The sequence below is a fragment of the Caretta caretta genome, chromosome 6 (genome assembly GCF_965140235.1).
Source record: "Caretta caretta isolate rCarCar2 chromosome 6, rCarCar1.hap1, whole genome shotgun sequence".
Classification (NCBI taxonomy): domain Eukaryota; kingdom Metazoa; phylum Chordata; order Testudines; family Cheloniidae; genus Caretta; species Caretta caretta.
In genome coordinates this window covers 2,884,591-2,910,408 of record NC_134211.1, presented here as the reverse complement: position 1 = coordinate 2,910,408, position 25,818 = coordinate 2,884,591, and the positions used below count along the sequence as shown (strand labels likewise).

General features: G+C 47.8%; 1 protein-coding gene across 1 annotated transcript; it reads left to right on the top strand.

Annotated features, from left to right (window-relative positions):
* The first annotated feature begins 9,122 nt into the window (after nt 1–9,122).
* LOC125638106 (uncharacterized) lies at nt 9,123–25,648 on the top strand. The gene is made up of 3 exons (XM_048853398.2): nt 9,123–9,414; nt 13,993–14,294; nt 20,780–25,648. The coding sequence occupies exons 2-3, from the start codon at nt 14,012–14,014 to the stop codon at nt 21,181–21,183; spliced, it is 687 nt and encodes a 228-aa protein (XP_048709355.2). The 5' UTR covers nt 9,123–9,414; nt 13,993–14,011; the 3' UTR covers nt 21,184–25,648.
* The last annotated feature ends 170 nt before the right edge of the window (nt 25,649–25,818 follow it).

Below are 25,818 nucleotides of genomic sequence, written 5' to 3'. Positions count from 1 at the left end.
TGTTGTGGTTCTCCAGGAAAGAGGGAAACAGGGAGCAGTTATGCTTTGAGAAGCTTTAAGCCAGCTATGAAAAAGCATCAGATCCTACCTAAACTGAACCCCAGAAATGTAAGTAAATTCAGGGAATGCCTAGGAAGATGTGATTAGGAATTATTTCTTTTAGTTTTCATTGTGGACTCCTCTGTATTAACTCCAGATGCTTTTGTTTTGCTTGTAACCTTTAAGCTGAGCCTCAAGAGAGCGATCTTGATGCTTAATTTTTGTAACTTTCTTTTAAGATCTAGCAAAAAGCCTAAGTTCCAGATGTGTTTTCTTTTTAATAAAATTTACCTTTGTTAAAAACAGAATTGGATTTTTGGTTTCTGAAGAGGTTTGTGTATATCTTGTTTCATTAGCTGATGGCAACAGCGGATTTCCTTTGTTCTTCTTTCTCAGCTCTTCCCCGGAGCAGGGGTGAAAGGGCTTGAGGGTACCCCACAGGAAGGAATTCCCAAGTGCGCCTTTCTGGTTTCAAGGGGGTTTTTTGCATTTGGGTGGTGGCAGCATCTACCCATCCAAGGTCAGAGAGAAACTGTAACCTTGGGAGTTTAATACAAGCCTGGAGTGGCCAGTATTAATTTTTAGAATCCTTGCGGGCCCTCACCTTCTGCACTCGGAGTGCCAGAGTGGGGAATCAGCCTTGACAGCAGCCGTTCCATACCCCTAATAATTTTTGTTGCCCTTTTCCGAACCTTTTCCAAGTCTAATATATCTTTTTTGAGATGGGGCAACCAAACCTGCACATAATATCAAGATGTGGGCGTACCATGGATTTTATGAGGCAATATGATATTTTCTGTCTTAGGTGTCACAAGGTGAGGACACAAGCAGTTGGTCCTTCCACCATCTGCAGAGTGACTGGTCCTTACATGAGCAATATGATGTCCAAACCAACTAGATTCAAGAAGTAGTAACTAGCAAAAACGTCAATAAATTGTGGAGTGTGAGACATGATTTGGAACTATGTTATCACCCTGTACCTAACCCCCGCTGCCTAATAAAGTAGGCTCAGTGACAAGCTGGAGTCGAACTGAGTTTTTGGACCCCAGAGAACTGGACGGAGCATTCTCCTGGAACTGGACGAGGTGTTCTAGATAACCCGAGTAGAAAAAGATCTCAGAGGGAATCCTAGCACCCCCAGCCACTTCTAATTCCAAACATCAAGTCCAGACTCTCACAACATATCCTACACTTAACCAGGGCAGAGGTGTCAAAAATAAATGTGTGTTAACATTGCCGGAGACAGAGTTCAGACTTTGCATTAGAATGCGAGCTAGCAGAATGCAATGTGTGCATTGTCTTCTTTTCCTCTGTTGATCGTTCATGGGAGTTTGTTCTGGCAGCGCACCCAGGCGGCACTAGCTTAACGTGACGTGTGGGTGGTATGGTAAGTTAAGTTAAGTATGTGTCCTTTAACTAGACATTTCCTTTTTTAATCCCTGGAATTGCATGGGGGGGTTTTGCACTTAAGTGACCTTAGCTCCAAACAAGGGTTTCCATGGTAGGATCCCTGATTCAAATAGGAAATAAAATCAGCAGAGAGGATCCTTCCCAAATCCAGTTCCAGGAACAACCCTTAAAAGGAAAGGTAGAAAGGGTGAGCAAGGCTATCTATAGCAGAAGAGGAGAAATAAGTGAGAGAGGACAGCTAAGATATGAGGATACAGGAAAAGACTGGCCAGGTTAACATCAGACAGGAGATGAGGAACCAGGTTCTCCTTTCCATGACCCCAGGTGTAAATCCAGAGTGACTCCACCCATGCCAGTGGAGCAGGGCCAGATTTTGATCTCAGGAACTCCAGTGCAAATCTGGAGTTACCCCATGGAGGTCAATGGGAATAGGAAAGGGAGTGAAGAGAGGACAGAGAACATCCAGTCTGCAGCATACAGGACAGTTAGCTGGCCCAGATGCTGGAGAAATATGCATGGGGAAATGGAGGGAGGAATTTACCCATAAGGCCATAAGTTTGGATGGTGCAGAGGACAAAATACATTAGACATGGAAGGAGACTTTAGTAGACATTCCAATTCACTTTGGTTGGAGGGTGAGTGTTGGGACATAAACAACTGAGGCAGGGGAGGAACATCTAAGTATGGTACCGTCGCCTGACGTCAGTCACCACTGCGGGTACCCTGATGCTTTTACACAGCCAATAAGAGGGGCTAAAATCGGGAGTAGCAGGCTCCATTTTTGAACAGATCATGATTTAGAACAAAGAAAAGCGAATTTCTACTTTGCCGTTCCCCTCTTCGCTCACTGACAGGAGGAAGTTAAACACACAGCTGAAGACGCCTGGCCAGGGTGACTCATAGCTGCAGCCAAACAGGACAAGAAGTATTGGAAGAAATCAACTCTGGCCATGAAAACAAAGAGCCCTTCTGAAAGGACAGTTCAGCTGGGGACCAGAGCAGCTGGGGACAGCACACGGGCATTTCCTGGTGCCGTTGTAAAACGGCTGCAAACGCAGTCAGGAAGGAGCAAAAAGCTTCCCTTTTGGTAGCTGATACAGCAAAGTTCAGTGGCCCCTAAGGAACAAAGTTCATCTATGGGGCAAACCACAGAGCAGACACTCCCTCTCCTTCCCCTTTTCACACACCACTCTAATTGTTTTCTGCTCAGGAACTCAGTTCCTGCTGCTGCTCTGTCAGAGAGACCAGGGACATCCTGTCAAACCAGTTTGAAAGACACATGTTGAATATCACAGAAAAGGATCATAGAACATCAGGGTTGGAAGGGACCTCAGGAGGTCATCTAGTCCAACCCCCTGCTCAAAGCAGGACCAACCCCCAACTAAATCAACGCTCAGCTGCTGATGCTGACCCAGAGTTTGGAGGCCTCTCCTGTGCCCCCACGACCCTGAAGAGGGATTCTCAAACTAGGCATTCCCCTACCTACCTGACTGGCGTGGCCCCGCAGGAGTTCTCTGCACACAGGTAGGACAAAGGACAGCAGGTTGGAACATGGTGTGAATGTCCAAGAGGTTAAGGCACTCCCCTGTGGTATGAGTAGGCTTGGAAGGACAAGACTTCTGTCAGTAAACAGCGATTTCACCATACGCACACAAGCCGACAAAAATATATTTCCATCGATGGTCATTGAAATTTACAGACAAACGTTGCATGAAAGCTTATTAGGGCTTGATTTGAGGCTGGTTACTTTGTACGTTTTGACATGAGATGTTGATAATTTTGTTTGAAGAGTTATAAAGTTTTAACTTTTTGAACCTTAACCTCAACTGTCATTAAATAATTATTGTTCGACCCTCTCCTACCGTCCAACCCCGCCATGAATAAATCATCCCCGGAGCCCTGCCATTGCTTGCCCAGGGCTCCGGCAGCAGAGCTCCAGGGACGGGGCTCCGGCCACCACTACTGCCCCGGGCCCTTTAAATGTCCCCGGAGCCTGCTGGGAGCTGCAGGTCCTTTAAATTGCACCTGCGGAAGCCGATCCACCCCGGTATGGTGCACTGGCTCTTGCCGGTACACCGTACCGGGGCGTACCAGCTTACTTTCACCTCTGGGACTAGACGACCTTCTGAGGTCCCTTCCAACCCTGATATTCAATGAGGCTGTGAAATATTCACTGGGGCTGAGAAGGAGCAAGACTCCGTGGCCCTGCGATTAGCACATTCACCTGGGATATGACAGAACCAGGTTCCCGTCCCTCGGATGTTTAATGATTTGTACAAAGCAGAGCAGCTCCAACAGGAGGGATTGAGCCAGGGCCAATGCGGAGTTGCCAGCAGCGTACTGGTGAGAGCACAGACCAGCAGTGTCGGAGCCCCCCAGTCAAGTCACTGCTCCTATGACTAGTAAATTACCTGTCACTGCAGGAGAGACTGGCTGCGACCCGCCCTGCTCCCATGAACGAGCTGCCCTCATCCTCCTGGGGGACGCCCACAGCACCAGGGCAAACATTCAGATTAAAACTCACTTCAATTTTGTCGGTCCGGGGGGGGGATTAAACATGGTTCCCCTCGCAGTGTGACCGAAGAGCAACAGGCCCAGCCTCAAGAAGCCCAGAGGGCGGGGTTCAGGGCAACCGAACCCTCAGCCGCGTACCTCAGTGGAGCGGTCTGTCTGCAGGAGGGAAGGGGCAAGTCGTTGGCGGGCTGGAGTCTGAGCCGGGGGCCTGTTTCCGGCTGGATCCCCTCCAGAGGGGCAAGGGTAGAGCTGAAATCCTGCAGCTGGTGTTTGGGGGCACAGGCCTGGGAGAGCTGGGGTCTGCGGGGCGCTCTGACGGTTGAGACCACCCGGGACGGAGAGGGATTTAGTTGTTTATTTCCCCAGTGGGGGGAGGGGATGTTAATTTTAAAAGGATCCCCTAGAAAACTGGATGGTTGAACATGGGCCTGTTGCTGCCCCGTGGGGGAGTCTGATCCCTCTGCATGGGGGGAGGGGAGGGGCGATGGAGAGCTGTGAGGCAAGGAACTGCGGACATGCAGGTGGTGGCTGGGGGGCTGCATGGCGGGGGGTCTTGCACAAGGGAGGCAGGCTGCAGCGGTGCTGACTGACACGGGGAGCTGTGGCCAGTGGGGAGCGCAGGGTTGCCCAGGAGGTCGGCCCCGGAGTTCGGTGCTGTCAGGGGCACAGATGTAGGCGTGGCGGGGTGGGGGTGGGAACAATTGCTGTGGGCTAACAGGGGTCCCAGCGATCACAGATAGGATCAGGACTGTTCAATATTTAATTAATGGCCTAGGATTACAGGGTGAAGAGTGAGAGGGGAAATTTACTGACACTACCAAATTATTTTGGTGTGGGAGGATTGTGAAGGGCTCCAGGCTAAAAGATGCAGATAACTGGGTAACGGGGCGGCTGGTGAAATGCAGTGCAGAAAGGGTGAGATTGCACAGGGGAAGGAACCGTTTCAACGGCGCGATAGGACAATATCAGAAAGCCAAACTAACCAAAATCCTGGCTAGAGCACTGAGGAGAGACTCCATCTACGGGACACAAGAGGGAGCCATTGCCCCATCCAGCCATCCCTTCCCTAACCCAAAGCAGAGACAGGCTATAAATAGGTTTGAAAGTACTAGATTATTATCAGTAAATGTGGGTAAACGTCGATTTCACCCTACCCGCACAAACCGGTGGAAACATATTTCCATCCATAATCATCGACATTTACAAAGAGGCAAAGTAAGAAAATTCCTGCCCTAGCATTTACCAGAGTTTGATTTAAGGCTATTGACTTTGCACACTGTGACATGTTTTAATGGTTTATAAAGCTTTAACTTTTTGGTTTCTGTTTTAATGGTTATAAAGCTTTAACTTTTTGCATCTCAACATCTACTGTCTTTATATAATCACTGTCTGACCCCTGCTGTTGTCTGATCCTCTCCCAAAATACCCTCGCAATAGTGAAACCTCAAATTGATAAAAATCACCAAAAATCCATCAAAATTATTTTAAAAAACTCCAATTCTGCCAAGCCTACTTAAAGTTGACTTCCCTTTTCCCCATATAACTTCATTTAATCACAGTAGTTTATTCCATCTAGTTCCCTATTTTTCCCTCTACTCTATCGGGCAAAATAGTATAATATTTTAATATTTGACATCTATACTTCAATTCACTCATTCACAGACAGGGAAAAAGGGAAGTCTCTTCAATTTATACCAGTGGTACATTCTGGTGCAAGGCTGCAAATATTGACTTTCCTCGGCTATTTAGAAAGTCTTAAGAAACCCCGCAATTAGACGTCTGAGGGTTTTTTTGATTCTTTCAGGCCTCTGTCCTGCCTTTTCTAGAAGATCTTGATGGCTGAGCAATTCTTAAACAGTTTGAATTTAAATAACAACAATAACTAAGAAAGATGTCAAATAATTGGCTCAATTGGGATTATTTAATCAGAGATTATTAGTCAAAAATTAACAGCAGAATACACAAAGGAAAAGTATACATAAGAGTGGCCATACTGGGTCAGACCCATGGTCCAGCTAGCCTAGTATCCTGTCTTCTGACTGTGGCCGGTGCCAGACGCTTCAGAGGGAACGAACAGAACAGGGCAATTTCAAGCAATTCATCCCCTGTTGTCCAGTCCCAGTTGCTGGCAGTTGGAGGCTTAGGGACACCCAGAGCACGGGGTTGCATCCCTGACCATCTTGGCTAATAGCCATTGATGGACCTATCCTTCGTGAACTTATCTAATTTGTTTTAACCCAGTTATACTTTGGCCTTCACAACATCCTCTGGCAAGGAGCTCCACCGGTTGACTGTGCGTTGTGTGAAGAAGTACTTCCTTTTGTTTGTTTTAAACCTGCTGCCTATTGATTTGATCGGGTGACCCCTAATACTTGTGTTATGTGAAGGGATAAATAACACTTTGCTATTCACTTTCTCCACACCAGTCATGATTTTATAGACCTCTACCATATTCCCCTAGTCTTCTTTTTTCTAAGATTCTCATCTTTTTAATCTCTCCTCAAATGGAAGCTGTTCCATACCCATAATCATTCTTGTTTTTCTTCTCTGGACCTTTTCCCATTCTAATATATGTTTTGGGATGGGGTGACTAGCACTGCATGAAGTATTCAAGGTGTGGGCGTACCATGGATTTATATAGAGGCAGTACGATCTTTTCAGTTTTATTATCTATCCTTTCCCTAATGGTTCCTAACATTCTGTTAAGCTTTTTTGACTGCCGCTGCACTCTGGATAGATGTTCTCAGAGAACTATACTAAACCAGTCTGGACAACAGTTTAGCAGCATTGGATTCTTCCAGCTAGCTCCTAAAATTATGTCCCCTTATATACTGGTGTAGAACAAAGACAATCCTTTCTCATGATTTGATTTGATTTTGAATCAATAAGCCAATGACAGCTGTAATTACTTAATTACCACTGGGAAAATTTGCAATCACAATTAGCTTTTAAGGCTTAGACATTAATCAGTAGATTACAGGTTAGCTGTTACATTGATTTCAGAACACATCTGCTACACCAGATGTTCCTTGTCCATTTTGTCCATTATGAATCTTACCAATTACACTACATTTATGTATATTCCTTATCAATTACACTATTTTGTCTATTACAATGCACTTCTATAGAAACAGGCATCCCTTTATAGACTATGCGGCTTTCCAGAAAAGAGACAAAGGAAATGACCTATGGATTGTGAACCTCTTTTCATGGTATCTGATTTACATAATGGATTCATACATTTCAAGGCCAGAAGGTACCATTGTGATCATCTAGTCTGATTTCCTGTGTAACACAGGCCGGAGAACTGGCCCCAAATAATTCCTAGAGCAGATCTTTAGAAGAAACATCCAGTCTTGATTTAGAAATTATCAGTGAGGGCGAATCCACCACGACCCTGGGGAAATTGTTCCAATGGTTAATTACTCTCACTGTTAAAAATCTACTCCTGACTTCCGGTCCAAATGTTTCTAGCTTCAACTTCCAGCCATTTGATTGTGTTAGACCTTTCTCTGCTAGATTGAAGAGCCCATTATTAAATATTTTTCCCCTTCAGATAGGTATAGACTGTGATCAGGTCACCCCTTATCCTTCTCTTTGTGAAGCAAAATAAATTGAGCTCTTTGAGTTGCTCACTATAAGGCAGGTTTTCTAATCCTTTGATGATATAATGTATATAAACTGGCCAGCAGGAAGTTTAGACTTGAAATTAGACCATCAGAGGAGTGAAGTTTTGGAATAGCCTTCCAAGGGAAGCAGTGGGGGCAAAAGATCTATCTGGCTTTAAGATTAAACTCGATAAGTTTATGGAGGAGATGGTATGATGGGATAACATGGTTTTGGTAATTAAATATTCATGGTAAATAGGCCCAATGGCCTGTGATGGGATGTTAGATGGGGTGGGATCTGAGTTACCCAGGAAAGAATTTTCTGTAGTATCTGGCTGGTGAATTTTGTCCATATGCTCCAGGTTTAGCTAATCACCATATTTGGGGTCGGGAAAGAATTTTCCTCCAGGGCAGATTGGAAGAGGTCCTGGAGGTTTTTCGCCGTCCTCTGTAGCATGGGGCATGGGTCACTTGCTGGAGGATTCTCTGCTCCTTGAAGTCTTTAAACCATGATTTGAGCACTTCAATAGCTCAGACATAGGTGAGAGGTTTTTCGCAGGAGTGGGTGGGTGAGATTCTGTGGCCTGCGTTATGCAGGAGGTCAGACTAGAGGATCATAATGGTCCCTTCTGACCTTAGTATCTATGAATCTATGATTCTCATGGCTCTTTTCTGACCTGTCTCCAACTTACCAACTGAGAAGCTAACAGCATCTGTTCACCGATCCATTATTTTATCAGCTGCAAAAGATCTCTGTAACCAAGTCATTATGACAGGAAACATTGGTTAGAGCAATTCCTGATCAGCAAAACGCATCTTACAGTAGATGATTTTAATTAACCGCAGGAAACGCCTGCCACATACCAATTACAAGTGACCCTTTTCTTGGTATCTGGACTAGGTCAGCTAAAGTTCAGCTTAGGTTCATCTGAAATACAACAAATTATAAACGCAAGGCATGCTGGGACTTTGGTTCACCTCCGAAGAACAAAAAGGTGGACGGGACTCTGGTTTATTTACTAAGAAGAGTGATCATTCATAATTTGGGGGCTTCGGTCATTACACTAAGAATAAAAGTTGTGTTACATTGCAACCGTCCACCAAGAGTGTTTAATGTTTTTTATCTCACTTCTCCATCTGTCTGCCGGGAACTTGTTACTTAGGACCAGATGCTAAAGATGCCTAAAGTTGCCAAGAGGCTCCTCGAGCAAGATCCTGAAAGCGAACTGTGTTGAAGTGCAAGTGAGGTATACAGGTGCCTAGTTAAGCGTGGCAGCACCCAAATGAGCCAATCTAAAACAGCCCATGTGTGGTGGAGGGAGCAGAAACCAACTGCCCTCTCCCCTCCATCTCATGCAGCTTGTCTTGTCCTGCCAGCCATGCTGTGTGATGAAGGGCAAGCCGGCACTGCAGTGAACGCCATGACCTAAGATCACACCACCTCCATTTCATCTTGGCTCATCCCCAGCCAGACACAAATAGCATCAGGGACTGTGCCAAGCATCACGTGAGAGGAGGAGGATGCAAAGTGTCTCTGGCTTGTGACTTCTCTTGTGCTGATTTCCCACATGCCCAGAGAGAAGCCAGCCATGCCCTTGTCCCCATATCCTGCTCACAACACCTGCTTGACTCAGCTGTTCTGCTACCGAAAGTAGAGCAGATGCCTCCCTGGAAGACAAGATCTAGAGAGCAACTCTGCTTTTCTGCTGTGTGAAACAGAGCCAAGACCACGCTGCAAGACAGGATCTCTGTCCCAGAGTGACTCTGCATTTCTGCCATATAACGCACAGCGGACACCCCGCTGGGAGGTGGGATCTCTCTCGACTCTCGCAGACCCTGGGAGGTAGGTACTGCTTTTCAATAAACCCTCCAGCCTCCTTCCCGGTAAACATTTCTTCGGCCAGATCCTGAGTGCCCGCTGCACTTGTCCTCACGTCTTCCGCAGACTGAGTCTGGCCGAGCAGAAGCAGAGCTAGGATGTGGAGACCGGCTTCTATGATGATCTATTTTTTTGGAGATTCATAGAGTTTAAGGCAGGGGTGGGCAAACTTTTTGGCCTGAGGGCCACATCGGGGTTCCAAAACGGTATGGAGGGCCGGGTAGGGAAGGCTGGGCCTCCCCAGACAGCCTGGCCCCCGTCCCTTATCCGCCCCCTCCCACTTCCCGCCCCCTGACTGCCCCCCTCAGAATCCCTGACCCATCCAACCCCCGCTGCTCCTGGTCCCCTGGCCGCCCCCCTTCCCGGACCCCCCGCCCCCGGGACCCCACCCCCTATCCAACCCCCCGCTCCTTGTCCCCTGACTGCCCCACCCCCTATCCACACCCCTGCCCCCAACAGCCCCCCCAGGACTCCCACCCCCTATCCAACCCCCCTGCTCCTTGTCCCCTGACCACCACGCCCTTCCAGGATCCCACCCTGTATCCAACCCCGGGACTCCCACATCTATCCACACACACCCCCAACTCCTTGTCCCCTGACCACCTCCTCCTGGGACCCCACCCCCCATCCAACCCCCCCGTCCCCTGACTGCCCCCATCCCTATCCACACCCCCACCCCCTAACAGCCCCCCCAGGACCCCACCCCCATCCAACCCCCCCGCTCACGGTCCCCTGACTGCCCCGACCCCTATCCACATCTCCTCCCCCTGACAGGCCCCCCGGGACCCCACCCCCATCCAACTCCCCCGCTCACGGTCCCCTGACTGCCCCGACCCCTATCCACATCCCCTCCCCCTGACAGGCCCCCCGGGACTCCCACACCTATCCAACCCCCCTGCTCCTTGTCCCCTGACCACACCACCCCTGGGATCCCACCCTGTATCCAACCCTGGGACTCCCACACCTATCCACCCCACCCCCGCTCCTTGTCCCCTGACCGCCCCCACCTGGGACACTGCCCCCTATCCAACCCCCCCGTCCCCTGACTGCCCCCATCCCTATCCACACCCCCACCCCCTAACAGCCCCCACAGGACCCCACCCTCTATCCAACCCCCCTGCTCGTTGGCCCCTGACTGCCCTGACTCCTATCCACATCCCCTCCCCCTGACAGGCCCCCTGGGATTCCCATGCCTATCCAACCACTGCCTGTCACCTGACCGCCCCCCCCCGGGACCCCTCACCCCTAACCTCCCCCCCCCGCTCCCCTCCCCCTTACCAGGACTGGCAGGACCCCCCTGGACTTACCAGGACCCCCCTATCAACCCCACCCCCCGCTCCCTGTCTCCTGACTGCCCCCGGGACCCCCTGCCCCTTATCCAACCCCCCCCCCCGCTCCCCGCCCCTTACCAGGACTGGCAGCCATGCTGCCCAGAGCACTGACGGCACGGCGAGCTGAGGCTGCGGGCAACGGGGGACAGTAGGCGGGGAGCCGGGGACTAGCCTCCCAGGCCGGGAGCTCAAGGGCTGGGCAGGATGGTCCCGCGGGCCAGATGTGGCCTGCGGGCCGCAGTTTGCCCACCTCTGGTTTAAGGTCAGAAGGGGTCGTTATGATCATCCAGACTGACATCCTGTCGAGCGCAGGCCGGGGAATTTAACGCAGGCTGTGCCGAGCGATTGTCATGGAAATGCCAAGGTGAAACACGCAAGGATATTTCACTCTGCTCTGAAATGGGACTACGGCTATTCCAGCTCTTGCCCCTAAATCTTACCTCCCCGCTGTCAGAAATAGGAGAGAAGCACCCAGGGACTGACTTAGCTAGCCAAGCTGGTAGCCATCTGGCGAAAGCAAGTAACTTCTCCGTTTCTCCTCTGAGATGACGGCTAGAGAAAGGAGCAGTTCTGAAGGTGTTTTCGGGGGGGTGGCGGGGGAGGGACAATTTTCTCAGCGCCTAACTTGGAAAGATAAAAGGCCCCAGAGCTGCAGTTACATTTTGGCAGCATTATCTGAACTGGCCCTGACCCCTTCCTTGCATGGGCTAAGATGGGGTCGTCCACAGGCAGCCCGTGTGGTCCAAACCCGGACCGCCAGAGACTTTCCAGCGGACCGCGGGGTGTGCCAGGACTCGGGGCTTTAGCCCTTCCTGGAATCGTGCCAGGACTCGGGGCTACAGAGGGAGGTGGGACATGCTTTGTTCCAGCCCTGCCGGTCCCAGTGTAGACTTGGGATTGCAAAGAATTGAGAGGAGCTCTCTCTGCACCAGATAATCTTACAGACATGAGAGTTGCTGGCTGCCTCCCTCCTTATTTTCCCCATCCCTCAGTCAGAAGTTTCAGGGGCAGCACATAGCCTGTAGCTGGCCCTGACAGGAATGGAAAATTACTCTGACTAGCGAGAAGCCCCTCAACCACTGAGGTACACTCATCGTGATCAACAAAGCCCAGCACAGCCGGCAAAGGCTGCCTATGACCCAGCATCCATGAAGACATTGGATCATAGGCTACAAAGGGTTAAGCAAAGCAACAGCTAGGACACAGAGGCCAACAGGTAGGTGAGATTCCTCCCAGTGCAGGATGGAAAGATGAGAGGGGGTGAAGCATTCTTCTCTTGTGGAACCAGAGGCCACCGGACAGGAGGGGCACCTGCCATCACTGCTTGGGGAGGATCTGAGGGGGAAGCACCTGCAGCCATGGGTCCCTAAGGCTATCAAGTGCTGGGGAGCATCCCCCTAGGGTCATCCAGGCCACTGGGTGGGTGGAGCACCCACCAACACTGGGTGGGGCATGGAACTGCAGGGTGGACATGTTAGCATCTGGGTGAGAATCCACTGCAAGTTGGGTGGCCTCCAGGAGGGTGGTGGGTTTGCAAACACAGGTCAGAGAAATCACCAAGCAAGAGAAGGTTTCCAGGTGCTTCTGACTCTGTGGGGAAAGGATGAAGAGTTCATGGGTACAAAGTGTTATTTTCTTTCTGACTCAGATACTTAGGTTAAAGAAACCACAAAAGGCCAAAAAGTTTTTAATATGTTATCTATATACAGCTATGCCTCTAATAACTGTATTTGACAATACTCATTCAAAACTTAAAACCGTTGACTGAAAGTGTTTTAATGCTGATATTTGCATCTATTCGACATTTTATCTAAGTACTTTCTCAAAGTCTCAGCTGCGATTTATTACATCTTTCTTGGAGATTTTTTTTAGGTTATATAGTGGTTTGATTTTATTTTTCATTTAATGCACTAAAAATATAAGCAATAGGCCCTGGGTATATTTCACAGCATTGTACACGTTCCTTGAACATGGGCACTTGCAGTGTGAAAAATGTTTCTCTGGAGTCCAGAGCTTGAGTATATCTCGACCAAGAAATTTGGACCATGACAAAAAATTATTGACTAAGAGCTGAAGTCTTGGCCCAGATACCTGTGAACTGACAAAACTGTGAACCGTTATACCCCCTGTAGGTACTCCAGAGGGCGCTAGGCAGAATTTGTCATATGAAACTTACTCGGGCACAAAACGCAAATTCGGCAACAACAAAACAGTTTATAAATTTTTGTTGATTTCACTGAATTGTTTTGGTCTGGGAAAAAATTAAGGCTAAAAACAAATTCCAAAAATAAATAAAAATAAAAACATTTAAATTTTGACATTTCTGATACCAAATGCTTCAATTTACCAGTTTGAAATGATTTTTTCCAAAAGTCCTTTAATTTTGCGTTTGTTTTTTTTAAAAAAAACAAACAATCAAAAGCATTTAAAAATGCTCAAAATAGAACCAGTGCTTGCTTTTTGCAGGTCAAACAAAACATTTCATTGGATCCAATTTTTTAATTTCTATGTTTTGCATTGCCAATGAACCAAAACAGCTGTTATTTGCCCAGTTCTGATAGCAGAACCATTCTGCTTCCAAGAAGAAATGGAGGAATCTGATTAATTTTACAGATTGTTTAACCTGGGTGAGGCCTCAGCTGGAGTACTGTGTCCAATTTTAGGCACTGCACTTTAAGAAAGGTGTGGCCAAACTGGAGAGAGTCCAAAGGAGAGCAACAAACATGACAAGAGAACATAACCTATGAGGAAAGGTCGGAAGACCTGGGCATGTTTAGTTTAGAGAAGAGAAAGCAGAGGAGGGACCTGATAACAGTCTTCAAATATTTACACGGCTGTTCCAAAGAGCACTGTGATCAGGTTTTCTCCATGTCCGCTGAAGATAGGACAACAAGTAATGGGCTTAATCTGCAGCAAGGGAGATTTAGGTTAAATATTAGGCAACACTTTCTAACTGTAAGAGTAGTGAAGCTCTGGAACAGGCTTCCAAGGGAGGTTGTAGAATTCCCATCGCTGGAAGTTTCTAAGAACAGGCCAGACAAAAACCTGTCACTTATGACCTAGGTTTACTTGGTCCTGCCTCAGCACAAGGGGCTGGACTAGATGACCTCTCAAAGTCCCCTCCAGCCTGACCTTTCTGTGATTCTAACCCTCGCACCTTCTCTAACTCTAGTTCTTGCATCTCATGTCATTTTTTATTAAATCATTCCAGATCCTGTGATTCGGTAGCAATGGCCACTGGCGACAAATACACGGCTATACGCACCAAACGCAAAGAGCTGATAGGAATCATTCAGAGAGACCCCGAGAGCGTCTTGGATGAGTTACTAGCCCAGTCCGTCATCACTGAGGAGGAGTATGACAGCTTGAACCAGCTACAAGACAAAGCGGCCAGAATTAGGAAGTTGCTGATTTACATACAGAAAAGGGGGGAGTCGACCTGCCGAGACTTTCTGGAGTGTTTAGAAATCTTATTCCCAGGCACAAATCAGCTTTTGCAACCTTCAGAATATGGTGAGTTGCGTCTCTTTCCGATTTGGTTTCCTGCCGGAAGAGCCATTACACCAGTGCCCGTATGGCATGTTGCATTCCCTCGGTACATCAGTGCCAACTCTGTGGCTGAGCGATGGAGTACACTAAAGCAGCTGTTCCACACACATGCGCCACCCAGAACGTGCTGGTTGTCCGGAGGCAGATGACTCTGGTTCGTCCTTCTTTCCTACTTTTTTCTACAGGTGTCTAGGCCCATCTTGGCAAAGGAGAGCTTGGAAGTCTGTCAAAGCAGCTGGAAACAAAGGGGTTGGCCCAGCCTTGCTGGATCTACTTGGGGGGGCTGCTACAAGTTGAGGTTGGCCTCAGAGATTGGGGTCACCAATGGGGGTGAAGCCGCCAGCCTCCAGCTGGAGAGGAATGCCCAGAAGCAGGGAACAAGGCCGTTAGGCCATGGAGAAGAGGAGAAGTGGAAAGAAGAATTTGCAGGGAAGTAGGTGAGGAGAGAGAGGAGCAGAGCAGATAAAGAAGGAGATAAAATGAAAGCAAAAGGAAATTAATAAGACACTCTCTATTAAGTCAACACAATGAAAAAATCCTTGCTTCAAAGGACATTCAGACTTATAGTTCCCACGGGATTCATAACCTGGCTTCTTTGCTGTAGAGAAACTTTTGGATACATCTTTACTGTTGCATTGAAAGCAGAGTGATACTCAGATTTTCCATCCTGCAGTAAATTCTGATATTTCCACATTTGTCGGCAACCCAAATCAGGATGAAACATTGAGACTTTTATAGAAATTTTTTTTTTTTCAGTTTTACTGAAATGCTTTGTTTGGAGTCAGTTCAATATTTAACTGTTTTCCCATAGTGGCACATTGCCTGGTGGGAGTTGTAATTCAGAAGCCTGGCAGCCTCACGCTTCCTTATGCACTAGGCTTCCTCACTGTACTACATCTCTCATAATGCACTCAGCCATGTGCCCTTGTGCAGCTTTGTCAGAGGAAATAGCCCCATTGCAATATGGGAGATGTAGTCCTCCAAGGAGCCTAGTACACAGGTGAGACAAACTACAACTCCTATAAGGCAATGTGCTCCCATTACCAGCTTCTGGAAAACAGAGGCTAGGGACACCATCCCAGCCCTTCCTGGCTAATCCTCCATGAATTTATCTAGTTCTTTTTTGAACCCTGTTATAGTCTTGGCCTTCACAACATCCTCTGGCAAGGAGTTCCACAGGTTGACTATGTGTTGTGTGATGCCTTGTGGAGACAGATTAACTCTTAATCATAGAAATGAAGGGTTGGGCCTGGAAAGGACCTCAAGAGGTCACCATGTCCAACTCCTTGCACTGAGGCAGGACCAACTAAACAGTTGCTTGTCCAATGATGGGGATTCCACAACCTTCCTCAGAACCCTATTCCAGAGCATAACTCCCTGTATAGTTCTAAAGTTTTTCCTAATATCCAGCATCCATCAGAGATCCAACTGTTGACTTGCAAACACTGAGCTGATTAGCCACAGATCTGTGATAATCCAGTCTATCCAGCTTCCAGTGGGCAATAGCAACCTGTTTGTGCACTGCTATGGCTTGTGTCCTGGTGCTGAAGGGCTGGAGCAAATTCCTCACACAGCTCCAGGAAGGCGGCCTGTGATGGGGACACACTCTCCTCTTGTGAGTGCCTCCTGTCAGACGGCTGTGATGCTGCAATCTCTTTTGCCCCACCCCTTGCGCCCCCTGTAGGTTGTTGACCTCACTCAGCGGGTTGTCAGTGGCTCAGCCCTCCAGCCAAGGAGGAGGAAATGGAGGAACAAACCCCTTCTGGAGGATTCAAATCCAAAGCAAACACCAAACAAAGTCTTCCAATCCCTGGCTCAGACTGGATTCAGCCCCACTGTGCTGAGGGGGCCTTCTCTCTTCAGCCCCTCTTGGGCTTCCTTAAATCCAGACCCCTGTCTGGGCTTCTAACGGAAACATACCCCCTTCTTGGTGCTTAGTCAAGAGCCCCACCAGGCCGGTCGATCTGCCCCCCCACCTTCAGCCCTGTCTCTGGGCCTCTTTTATATCTAGCCCCTTTTCTTGGGCTTTTAAACTAGCCGTGCCCCCTTTCTGGGGCTTAGGCCCCTCCAGAGCTGGCGGGTGGGCGGACCCGGGCCTCCAGGCTACTCTGGGTCCCAAGCCAGGGACCCTACACACCACAGCCACGTGCCGCTTCCTTTACTTGGCTGCTGCTTCGCTCCGTGGGCCTCTTCCCACTCTGGAAGAGCGAAGCGCAACCCTGTCACGTGGCCTCTCTCCTGCAGAAGTTCTGGGCCCGTTGCTGGTGGTCTCAGGTCTGCCCGATGACGTGGTCCCAGCACTCTGCGCTTGTGAGCCTGGTCTAGGACAGCGCTCAGCATAAGGGAATCATCTAGCAATGGAAACAACATCAGCTGCCTCCCCCCTTTGCCATCTGCACGCAACTTGAGCGCTCTACTAAAGAAATGACGCCCGCCGCTTTCCCCTGGTGCCATGCCACTGCTAAAATGCCCTGTCTCTTCCTCTTCTTGCCACTCTGACGGCTGAATCGGTGCCAACATTCGGTACAGAAGGGCCTCGGTCCGAGATGCGGGCATGCTGTGGAACTGGGCCTTTAAGGGCTGAGCTTCTGGGATACAGAGCGCAAGCAGGGCAACGTGGAGATCTAGTTGTTGTTCGGCTCTGCCACCTGGAGCCGGAGCCAGAGCAAAGCAGATCATCTGCCAGCATCTTCAGCACGGAGTGATCACTGGACACCACACAGGCCTTGCACCGGGCTGGAATGAGGGACAGAATCCTGGAGTATGGCAGAATCTGTTTAATTTACCGACTTGCCAGGTTCATACCATTTCCACTCACTAGGAATTATATTGGGGGAGTTTGCTGGCCTACGGATTATTTTGGGGCAGTTCTCTGGCCCGTGTTGTGTAGGAGGTCAGCCTACGTGATCACGGTGGTCCCTTCTGGCCTACGAGTCTATGACATTCTCTTGCAGTGCATTGTGGGAGCACAGTCTGCCAACGCGCTCCCCACTGTGGCCTGTGCCTCCCGAGACGTTTTTGTGGCGTCCACACGAGAGGAGCACCCCAAAACGGACCGACAGCAACCCCTGCAGAACTCGTCTGCTAGTTGGGCACCTGGCAAACTTTCATAGGCTGTAAGGCCCGACAGGAGGGTTAGAACCTCCAATCTGACTTCCTGCGTAACACAAAGAGAATTTCCCCTAGTTCCTCTTGTATTGAGCCTTATAACTTGTGTTCGGGTACGGCGATTTCCAGAAAGGCGTCCAGTCTTGATCGGAAGACGACAGGAGATGGAGAATCCACCACTTCCCTGGGGAGTTTGTTCCCACGGTTAACGGCCCACGCTGTTTAAAAAAAATGGGTTCTTTATTTCTCCTTGGAGTTTGCCTGGCTTTAACTTCCAACGGCCAACCAGGAATTTCTTTATTGACTCGATTCACTTTTTGCCCTTGTGGCTTTATCATTTACAAATCTATGAAACTGAAACCAAAAGCAGGTAAGCTTTTCTGCACCACGGAAACTGAAAGCACTGACGTGACTTGGAGAAAAGTAAATACCAGCATTGACTCCACTGTAAAGCATAAAAATGATACAGCGGCATACTTGAAGGAGAACGGTCGTATTGTGCCAGATTTATAGAGCCTGAACCAGGAGTGGCGGAAGTGCCCGAAAGATGTGGGTGCCTGAACTGTGGCCCTGCCCCCCCCGAAGCCCCGCCCCAGCCCCGCCCCTTCTTCCTGAGCTCCCGCCCTGACGCCATGCATTCCCAGCAAGGCCCCGCCCTCACACCGCCCCTGCTCCATGAGCCTCCGCCCTTGTGCCATCCCTTCTTGCACCACCTCTTCCCCCCCAAAAACCCTGCCCGCCGCTCGCTCCTCTCCACCCCCTGCCTCCCGTCGCTCGCCCTTCCAGCTGGTAAAAAGTAGAAGGGCATAGTCCTCCCCCTTTTAACAGTGCGGGCGGGCATGGCTCCCTGGCCTCCCCTGTTCTGGTGCCCCTGGCCTGACCTCAAAAAGCAGTTAAAGATGCTGTTTTTTCTCCTTAGGAGGGGGGGGGGGCGGCTGATTAAACAAATCTGATATGCTCAATCAAATGAGTTTAACAGAAAATATTAATTTTAGGTCACAACATAGGTTGACAACTTCAAATTTAGGTTTAAACAAATTTATTTTAACAAAGAAAACCATTGACTTTTTTTTTAAAAAAATGATTTCAATTAAAATAATCTGATTTTTAATTAAAAATATTATCCACCCTGACAGGAAAAAATCCTGCCCAACAAAACCCATGCTGAAGGCCATCTTTCCCCTCTTCTGTGCAATCTTTGTTTTTATTAATGCACGACCACCTCACATAATGCTGCGGTTACATGGATCTACACACGACAGCCCTTACGCAAAAGCAAGGGAGTGAAAAATGAAAACACCAAATGCCACAGACAATGCACGGCAACCGACCCTTTCCAGAATCTTCTTCCCTCTATTCTATAGCTGACCAAACATTTTGCAATGGAATATTTTTCTGGCAGAAAATGCCATTTCATCAAAATCAGACTTTCTGCAAGAATGTGTCAATGTTGACAACATTTTGTTCTGAAAAAGGAAAACTTGAAAGGAAGCGTGTTCTGTTTTTACCTTAGCCGAAGGGAACGTTTTGATTTTTCATTTTGAAATGAATTTTCGTTTCATTTTTTATATTATGGAATCATTGAAATGTGGGGCAGGAAGGGACCTTGAGAGGTCCTCTATTCCAGTCCCCTGTGCTGTGGCAGGACCAAGTAACCTAGACCCTCCCTGACTGGTGTTTGTCCCACCTGTTCTTAAAAATCTCTAGTGATGAGGATTCCACAACCTTGCTTAGAAGCTGTTCCAGAGCTTAACTACCCTTACAGTTCGATCGTTTTTCCTAATATTTATCCGAAATCTCCCTGGCTGCCGATTACTCCATTGCTTCTTGTCCTACCACTGTTATATAATATTAATTATATTATATTTACATTATTTGAAATGAAAAGTTGTGTCAAAACATACAATATACATTTTTAAATAGTCAACGTCAGAATGAAATATTTTGCTATTATCAAAACGCAGCTTTTTGACTGGACTTGGGGTTTTTTTTCAAAAATTTCATTTCATGGGAAATTTGGAAATTTCGGGATCTCATTCTGATTCGGAACCAAAACAAATTTTGAGAGGTGGCATTTCCCGCCGTATGGAAACCCTGAGTTCCATCCAGCCCTGCTAAATTCATCACCGCCACAAGCAGACCAGACTTTCTGACCTATCCCCCAGATCCTTCTCCCCTTCCTGTATGGTCCTGGAAAACCACACCCACGTGTGAACGTGTCTGAGCTAACAGACCCAACTCTCACAAATGCATCAACCTCGGTGTGGCCACATCACCAGAGGGAGCCAAAGCGCCATATCCTGTAGTGTGCGTTGCACACGCCCCCTAGTGGAGGGAGCTCGTCCTAAACTCCAGTCCAAGTTCTTTCGTGCTGCCAACAACCCAGCCAGAGACATCTCATGACAATCACATTTGGGTGTTGTAAATGAAGCCTGAACACTGGGCGGCCTCAGTTTATAACGCGGGTTTGAGGATAATTACATCCTTGTAATGTATTTTATTATTTATTTATATTTAATAGAATCATTATTAGTATTTATTTGTACTTTTGGAGGGCCTAGGCGTTCCAGGCATGGGCCAGCACCCCAGTGCGCCAGGCACTGTACATTCTTACTGTTTATTATTTGTAGTGTGCTCATCTACGAGGATGGCGACCTTGCGTTTCTGTGCCGTGAATGAAGCCCGAGCGTCACCACCTGGCAGGTGGAGAAAAGCGCCAAAGAGGCTGATCAAAGGAATCCCTCCGCCAAACGGTTCTCGGAGTGGGGAACCATACGGGGCTTAACAACATAGAGGACAGACACATGTGGCAGATATCATAGGCCAGGGCAGGCTAAGCCCCCCATGACCCAGGCTGGGGCCCCGCCCGTGTTGCGCCCCGAAGGCCCTCCGTCCCTCTCTACCTGAAGCCAGTGATGCTCCAGCTGGAGAGGCCCCCCGACTTGCTCTGGCCCAGGGCCCTATGAAACCTTAATCCGTCTGTGGCCTTCACAACGTATATCAAGATTATGCATACATCTCTATATACAACCCGCACATCCTGACTCTCACTGGAGTCTCACCAGTTTTTATACGATACTTTACAAGACTCTGGTTGGCTAAATATTTTGACAATATCGGGTTGGATGCACCCTTCGCCAGTTGGCAGAATGGGGCTGTTAGAATCACATCTATGTAAATACTCTCAAACTTAACATAACTTTAGTCTGGGAATTTCCTAGAGCTGTGTACTGCACCATTCATTAAGCAGGTTATATGAGTGTATGGAGATACATGAAGCAAAAGAAGACAATTTGCAATTGAATACCATTCACCTATTCCTCCTCTGTTTTTCTTGGTAGATTTTTTCAATCCGGAGCGAGATTCACGCACTGTGCGAGACCCAGAACCACAGGAGAGAGATTTTTTCAATCCAGAACACCATACAGAGCTGGAGGAAGAAGATGGTTTCAGTCCAAAGCAGGAACTGGAGACTCAGCGAGACCCTGAGCCAGAGAAGAAAGATGGTTTCAATCCAGAGCCCGATCCACAGCTGGAGGAGGAAGACGGTTCAAATCCAGAGAAGGAATCAGACATTGAGCCAGACCTGGAGACAGGTGGTTCAGATTTGGAGCAGGAATCAGAGACTCAGCAAGATCAAGAGCCCGAGGAGGAAGATGGTTCAAATCCAGAGCAAGAATTAGAGACGGAACCAGACCCTGAGCCAGAAGGTTCAAATTCAGAGCAGGAATCGGATACTCAGTGAGACCTAGACCCTGATGGAAAAAAACCATCACTCAAAAGATGTGTCCTCATAGATGATTCATTCTATATCCGTAGAGTCCACTTTTGACTGCCATGGGCTGCCCTTAGAGTTTCAACTGCTTAAAACCATTAATTCGCTCCATGAGCCCACTGATGGAGAAGAGCAATTCCCTTGCTCTTGCCAGGACTGCATTGTGAACTAGAAGGGGGATCACTTTGTAGCGCTGTGTGTGATCAGAGCAGCACCACAATTTCGTCATCCATCGGGACATGGTGCCTGAGAACGTCCCTCGGGAAACTGCAGATGGGCTGGTCGAGATTTCCTGGTATTTCCCTGCTGGGAGGGAGAATTCAAATGCACCCACGTGAACCACGAATCCCACCCAGTGCGAATGGTCAGGAATTTCAGGGCACCGGCAGGACCGGTGGGAGGCCACAACCATTTCTCTAGCTGTGGCTCTTGCAACTGGCATCCAAGCCTTTGTCACCTCGCTATCAGACCCGGTCGGACATGGCACAGAATTCTGCAGCTAAGCAGGATGTCATTTCATGAGCCAAACCTGTGCTCTCTGACCCATAATGGCTGCCAGTTGGTTCCCAGATTGACTTCAAGATCTTGGTTAAACTAAGACCTACCAATTAATAGCTGTTTCTCTCCCTGTGATATCTGCTGCCATATCCACCCTCTGCCTAGGTCCCTTCTCACCCAGAGCTCGGAAGCTCAGATGCATTCTGCAGTGGTTCCCTCACTTGTCCAACGGTGGTGAATCTTTCCTCTCCAGGGCCTCATTCTTATCTCTTCTTCTGGCTTCTTCCTTATATTTTACCATCACTCCCTAGATGCAGCCCCCTTGCACGCTCTTCACTGGATGTCACCAACTGTCATGTGGCCCAAATACCCATTTTATTAGCCCCATCTGAAGCCCTTCACCATCCGACCCACCCAAAAGAATTGGGTGACACTGGCTAATTTCCCCATCTCCCTCTTCCTCCCATTATTCTCAGCCTGTAATAAATATAGTGAATAACTCCAGCCCTATTGACCCCACCCCTCGCACACACTCTGATGGAGGTGAGGTTGCATCTTCAAACCAGTTCAATAATTTGCACTCACTGCTCCTATGAAGGGGTCGAGGACGAGTTCCAGAACTGCTCAATGCACAGTGGCAGTCAAAAAGGTTAACTATGTGTCAGGGACTATTAGGAAAGAGATAGAAAAATAAGACAGAAAAATATTGTCATGCCACTACACGAATCCATGGGTTCAGAAAAGAGCAACCAAGATGATCAAGGGCATGGAACAGCTTCCATACGAGAAGAGACTAAAAAGATCAGAGCTGTTCAGCTTACAAAAAGAGACAACGAAAGGGGGATATGATGGAGGTCGATAAAATAAGGAACAGTGTGAGAAAAGGGAACGGAGAAGTGTTATTTACCCTTTCCCACAACACAAGAACCTGGGGTCACCCGAGGAAATTAACAGGAAGCAGGTTTAATACAAACAAGAGCTAGTACTTTTCCCATGCAACACACAATAAACCAGTGGAACTCATTGCCACAGGATGTTGTGATCGCCAAAAGCATAACTTGAGTTATTTCAAAAAACAACTGGATAAGTTCATGGAGGATAGGTCCATCAATGGCTATTAGCCAAAATGGTCAGGGACACAACCCCATGCTTGGAGCCACCCTAAACCTGTGACTGCAAGAAGCCAGGAGTGGAAGGCAGAGGTGGATCACTCCATAATTGCCTTGTTCTGTACTCTCCATGAAGCTCTGTTACTGGCCATTGTCAGAGACAGGATACTGGGCTAGATGGACCTTTGGTCTGACCCACTAAGACAGCTCTTATGTTTCGTATGTAACCTCCCTCCTCTGATGGGTACAAACCTTCTTCTGATCTCCTGCCTCAGTTTATTCCTGGCCAGTTTATCCCCATTTGTTCTTGGGCCGACATTGTCCTTTAGTTTCATTAGCTCTTTTCCCTCCTTGGTGTTTGGCCCCCTACATATGGGATTTCCAGGGCAGTATGTTGGGAGAAGACAATTTCATCACATATCTCCATTGTCAGAAGAGCTGGGTTGGAAAGCAAATAAGACTGAATGGATCTAACTGAAACAATGGCACAGCCATCAGAGGGGCATTATCTTAGGGCTTGTGTACATGGGGGAAATAATTCAGATTAAGGTAGGGTGTGAATTTAAAAGCAGAATAGCTATTCCTTATAAACTCCATGTGTGGACACACTTAATCTGGAATAAGGTACCCTTGTTCCAGAATAAGCGTACTCCCACATGGAGTGAATCCGGAACAGTTAATCAGGAATAACTCCATGTGTAGACAAGCCGTAAATCTACATGGGGAGCAACTGAGGAATAGCTATTGAGGTTAATGTTCCCATATAGACAAGCACTGAGATGCTTTCCTTATCTGGAGTTAACTGGGAGCAGGCTTCTGGGCTTGCTAAAACAATGTAACTGGGTCTGCTCCTGTAACTGAAAAGTGAAGCTTACCTAACTTAGCTTGTACTGAAGCAGAAGGTGGTTTGCCAGGAGTAGATTTTTATTGGCAGATGTCGATAAACGTTGGTTTCACCGTACACACACGAACCAATGCAAAAATATTTCCATCAGTAATAATCGAAATTTACAGAAAACTAAGAAAGATGCTACCTGAGAATGTGTGAGGGTTCGATTTAAGGCTATTAACTGTGTGCACTTTGACTTATGCAGTGTTGGTGTAGCCATATCGGTCCCAGGATATTTGAGAGACAAGGTGAGTGAGGGAATATCTTTTATTGGACCAACTTCCATTGGGAGTGGGAGAGAAGCTTTTGAGCTACAAAGAGCTCTTCTTCAGGTCTGGGAAAGGTACTCCGAGTGTAACAGCTAAATACAAGATCAAACAGATAACTTAGCATAAGTAGTTAGCACATATTCTAAGGGACCATTCAAGGTGAATTAATACCCAATGATACACCTGAGATATAGTGATGATATTTTCATCTTCTTAACGGACAACTTCAATTCCCTCATCGATTTCCACCACAACTTCAACAACCACCGCCCGTCCATTAAACTCATTCTAGAACAGTCCCACATTAGCATCAACTTCCTGGATGCCACAATCAGCTTCAACAATGGAACCTGACAGACAACCATATATAAGAAACCCACGGATCACCACACCTGCCTTCATAGATCTAGTAACCACCCCAAATGCACCAAGACATCTGTTATCAACAGCCAGGCACTCAGATGCTCTGAGGAGAAAGTCCGTTATGTACACCTTAACACACTCAAAACCGCCTTCACCAAACAAGGATGCTCCACCAGAGAAGTAGATCGCATCATGGAACGGGCCACCCAAATACCCCGAGAGAACCAGCTTCAATGCAGAAATAAAACCCTCTCCGACCACACGCCTCTAGTTGTCACCTACCAACCACGCTGGAATCCATACAGGGTAACCAACAACTATAACCCATTCTCAATGGGGACCCCATCCTGAAATAAATCTTTCCTGAACCCCCTCTTCTTGCCCTCAAACAACCTCTCCAAGCTCATCATCAGAAGCAAGCTCCCCACATATGAGGACACACCAACTCAAAGTGGCACCAGACCCTGCCAGAACAAGAGATGCAACACCTGCAGACATTTCTCCACTGCTAAAATGATCAACACCCTCCACAAGACACCTTTCAAGATCCAGGGGTCCTACCCAGGCCTATCACAACATGTGGTGTACCTCATCCATTTGCACTAAATGCTCCAATGACAACAGTTGGGTGAAACCAGACAGACAATCACTATACTCTCAGAGGAACTCACAAGGGAAAATGGTAAAACACAAGAACACCCTGTCACCTGTGGGTGAACACATGTCACAAAGCGATCGCTCTCTGTCTGACCTATCAGTCCCCATCCTCAAAGGAAACCTGCACCACACTTTCAAAAGAGGAGCCTGGGAGCTTAAATTCATAACTTTGCTCGATACAAAATCATGGACTGAACAGAGACACTGGATTTGTGGCTTATTCCAACAATCTGTAACCTGCTAACCCTGTTGTTCTGTCCTTTGACTAAAGGAGTGTGAACAGGCTGTTCCACCTTGAATGGTCCCTGAGGCTGAGAGTATGAGCTAACTATTGACACTGTACTATCTGTTTGATCTTCTATTTAGCAGTGACTCAGAGTACCTTTCCCACACCTGCAGAAGAGCTCTGTGTAGCCGGAGAGCTTGGCTCCCTCACCACCAGAAATTGGTCCAATAAATACCTCATCCGCCTTGTCTTGCTCCCGTGCTTTGGCTCGGGATGTTGCCAGTTTGTGTTTGAACGGTTGTACAGCTTAAACTTTTGGAATCTCAACCTCCACTGCCATTCAATTATTGTCTGACTCTCCACAATGTTGCACAACTGTGAAAATTTAAATTGATAAAAAAAATTAAAAATGCTTAAAAACAAATATCGGGATGAGCTGTTGAAATTATTAAAAAAATTCATCCAAGCCTCATCATAAGACTGGATGACACCAGACACACCTGTTGGTTGGTTGGTTATTTCGAAACCATTTTTTCCTCAACTGTTTTGTTCCATTGGCTAATAAACCTATTTGTTTCCAGAAGGCTGTTTGAT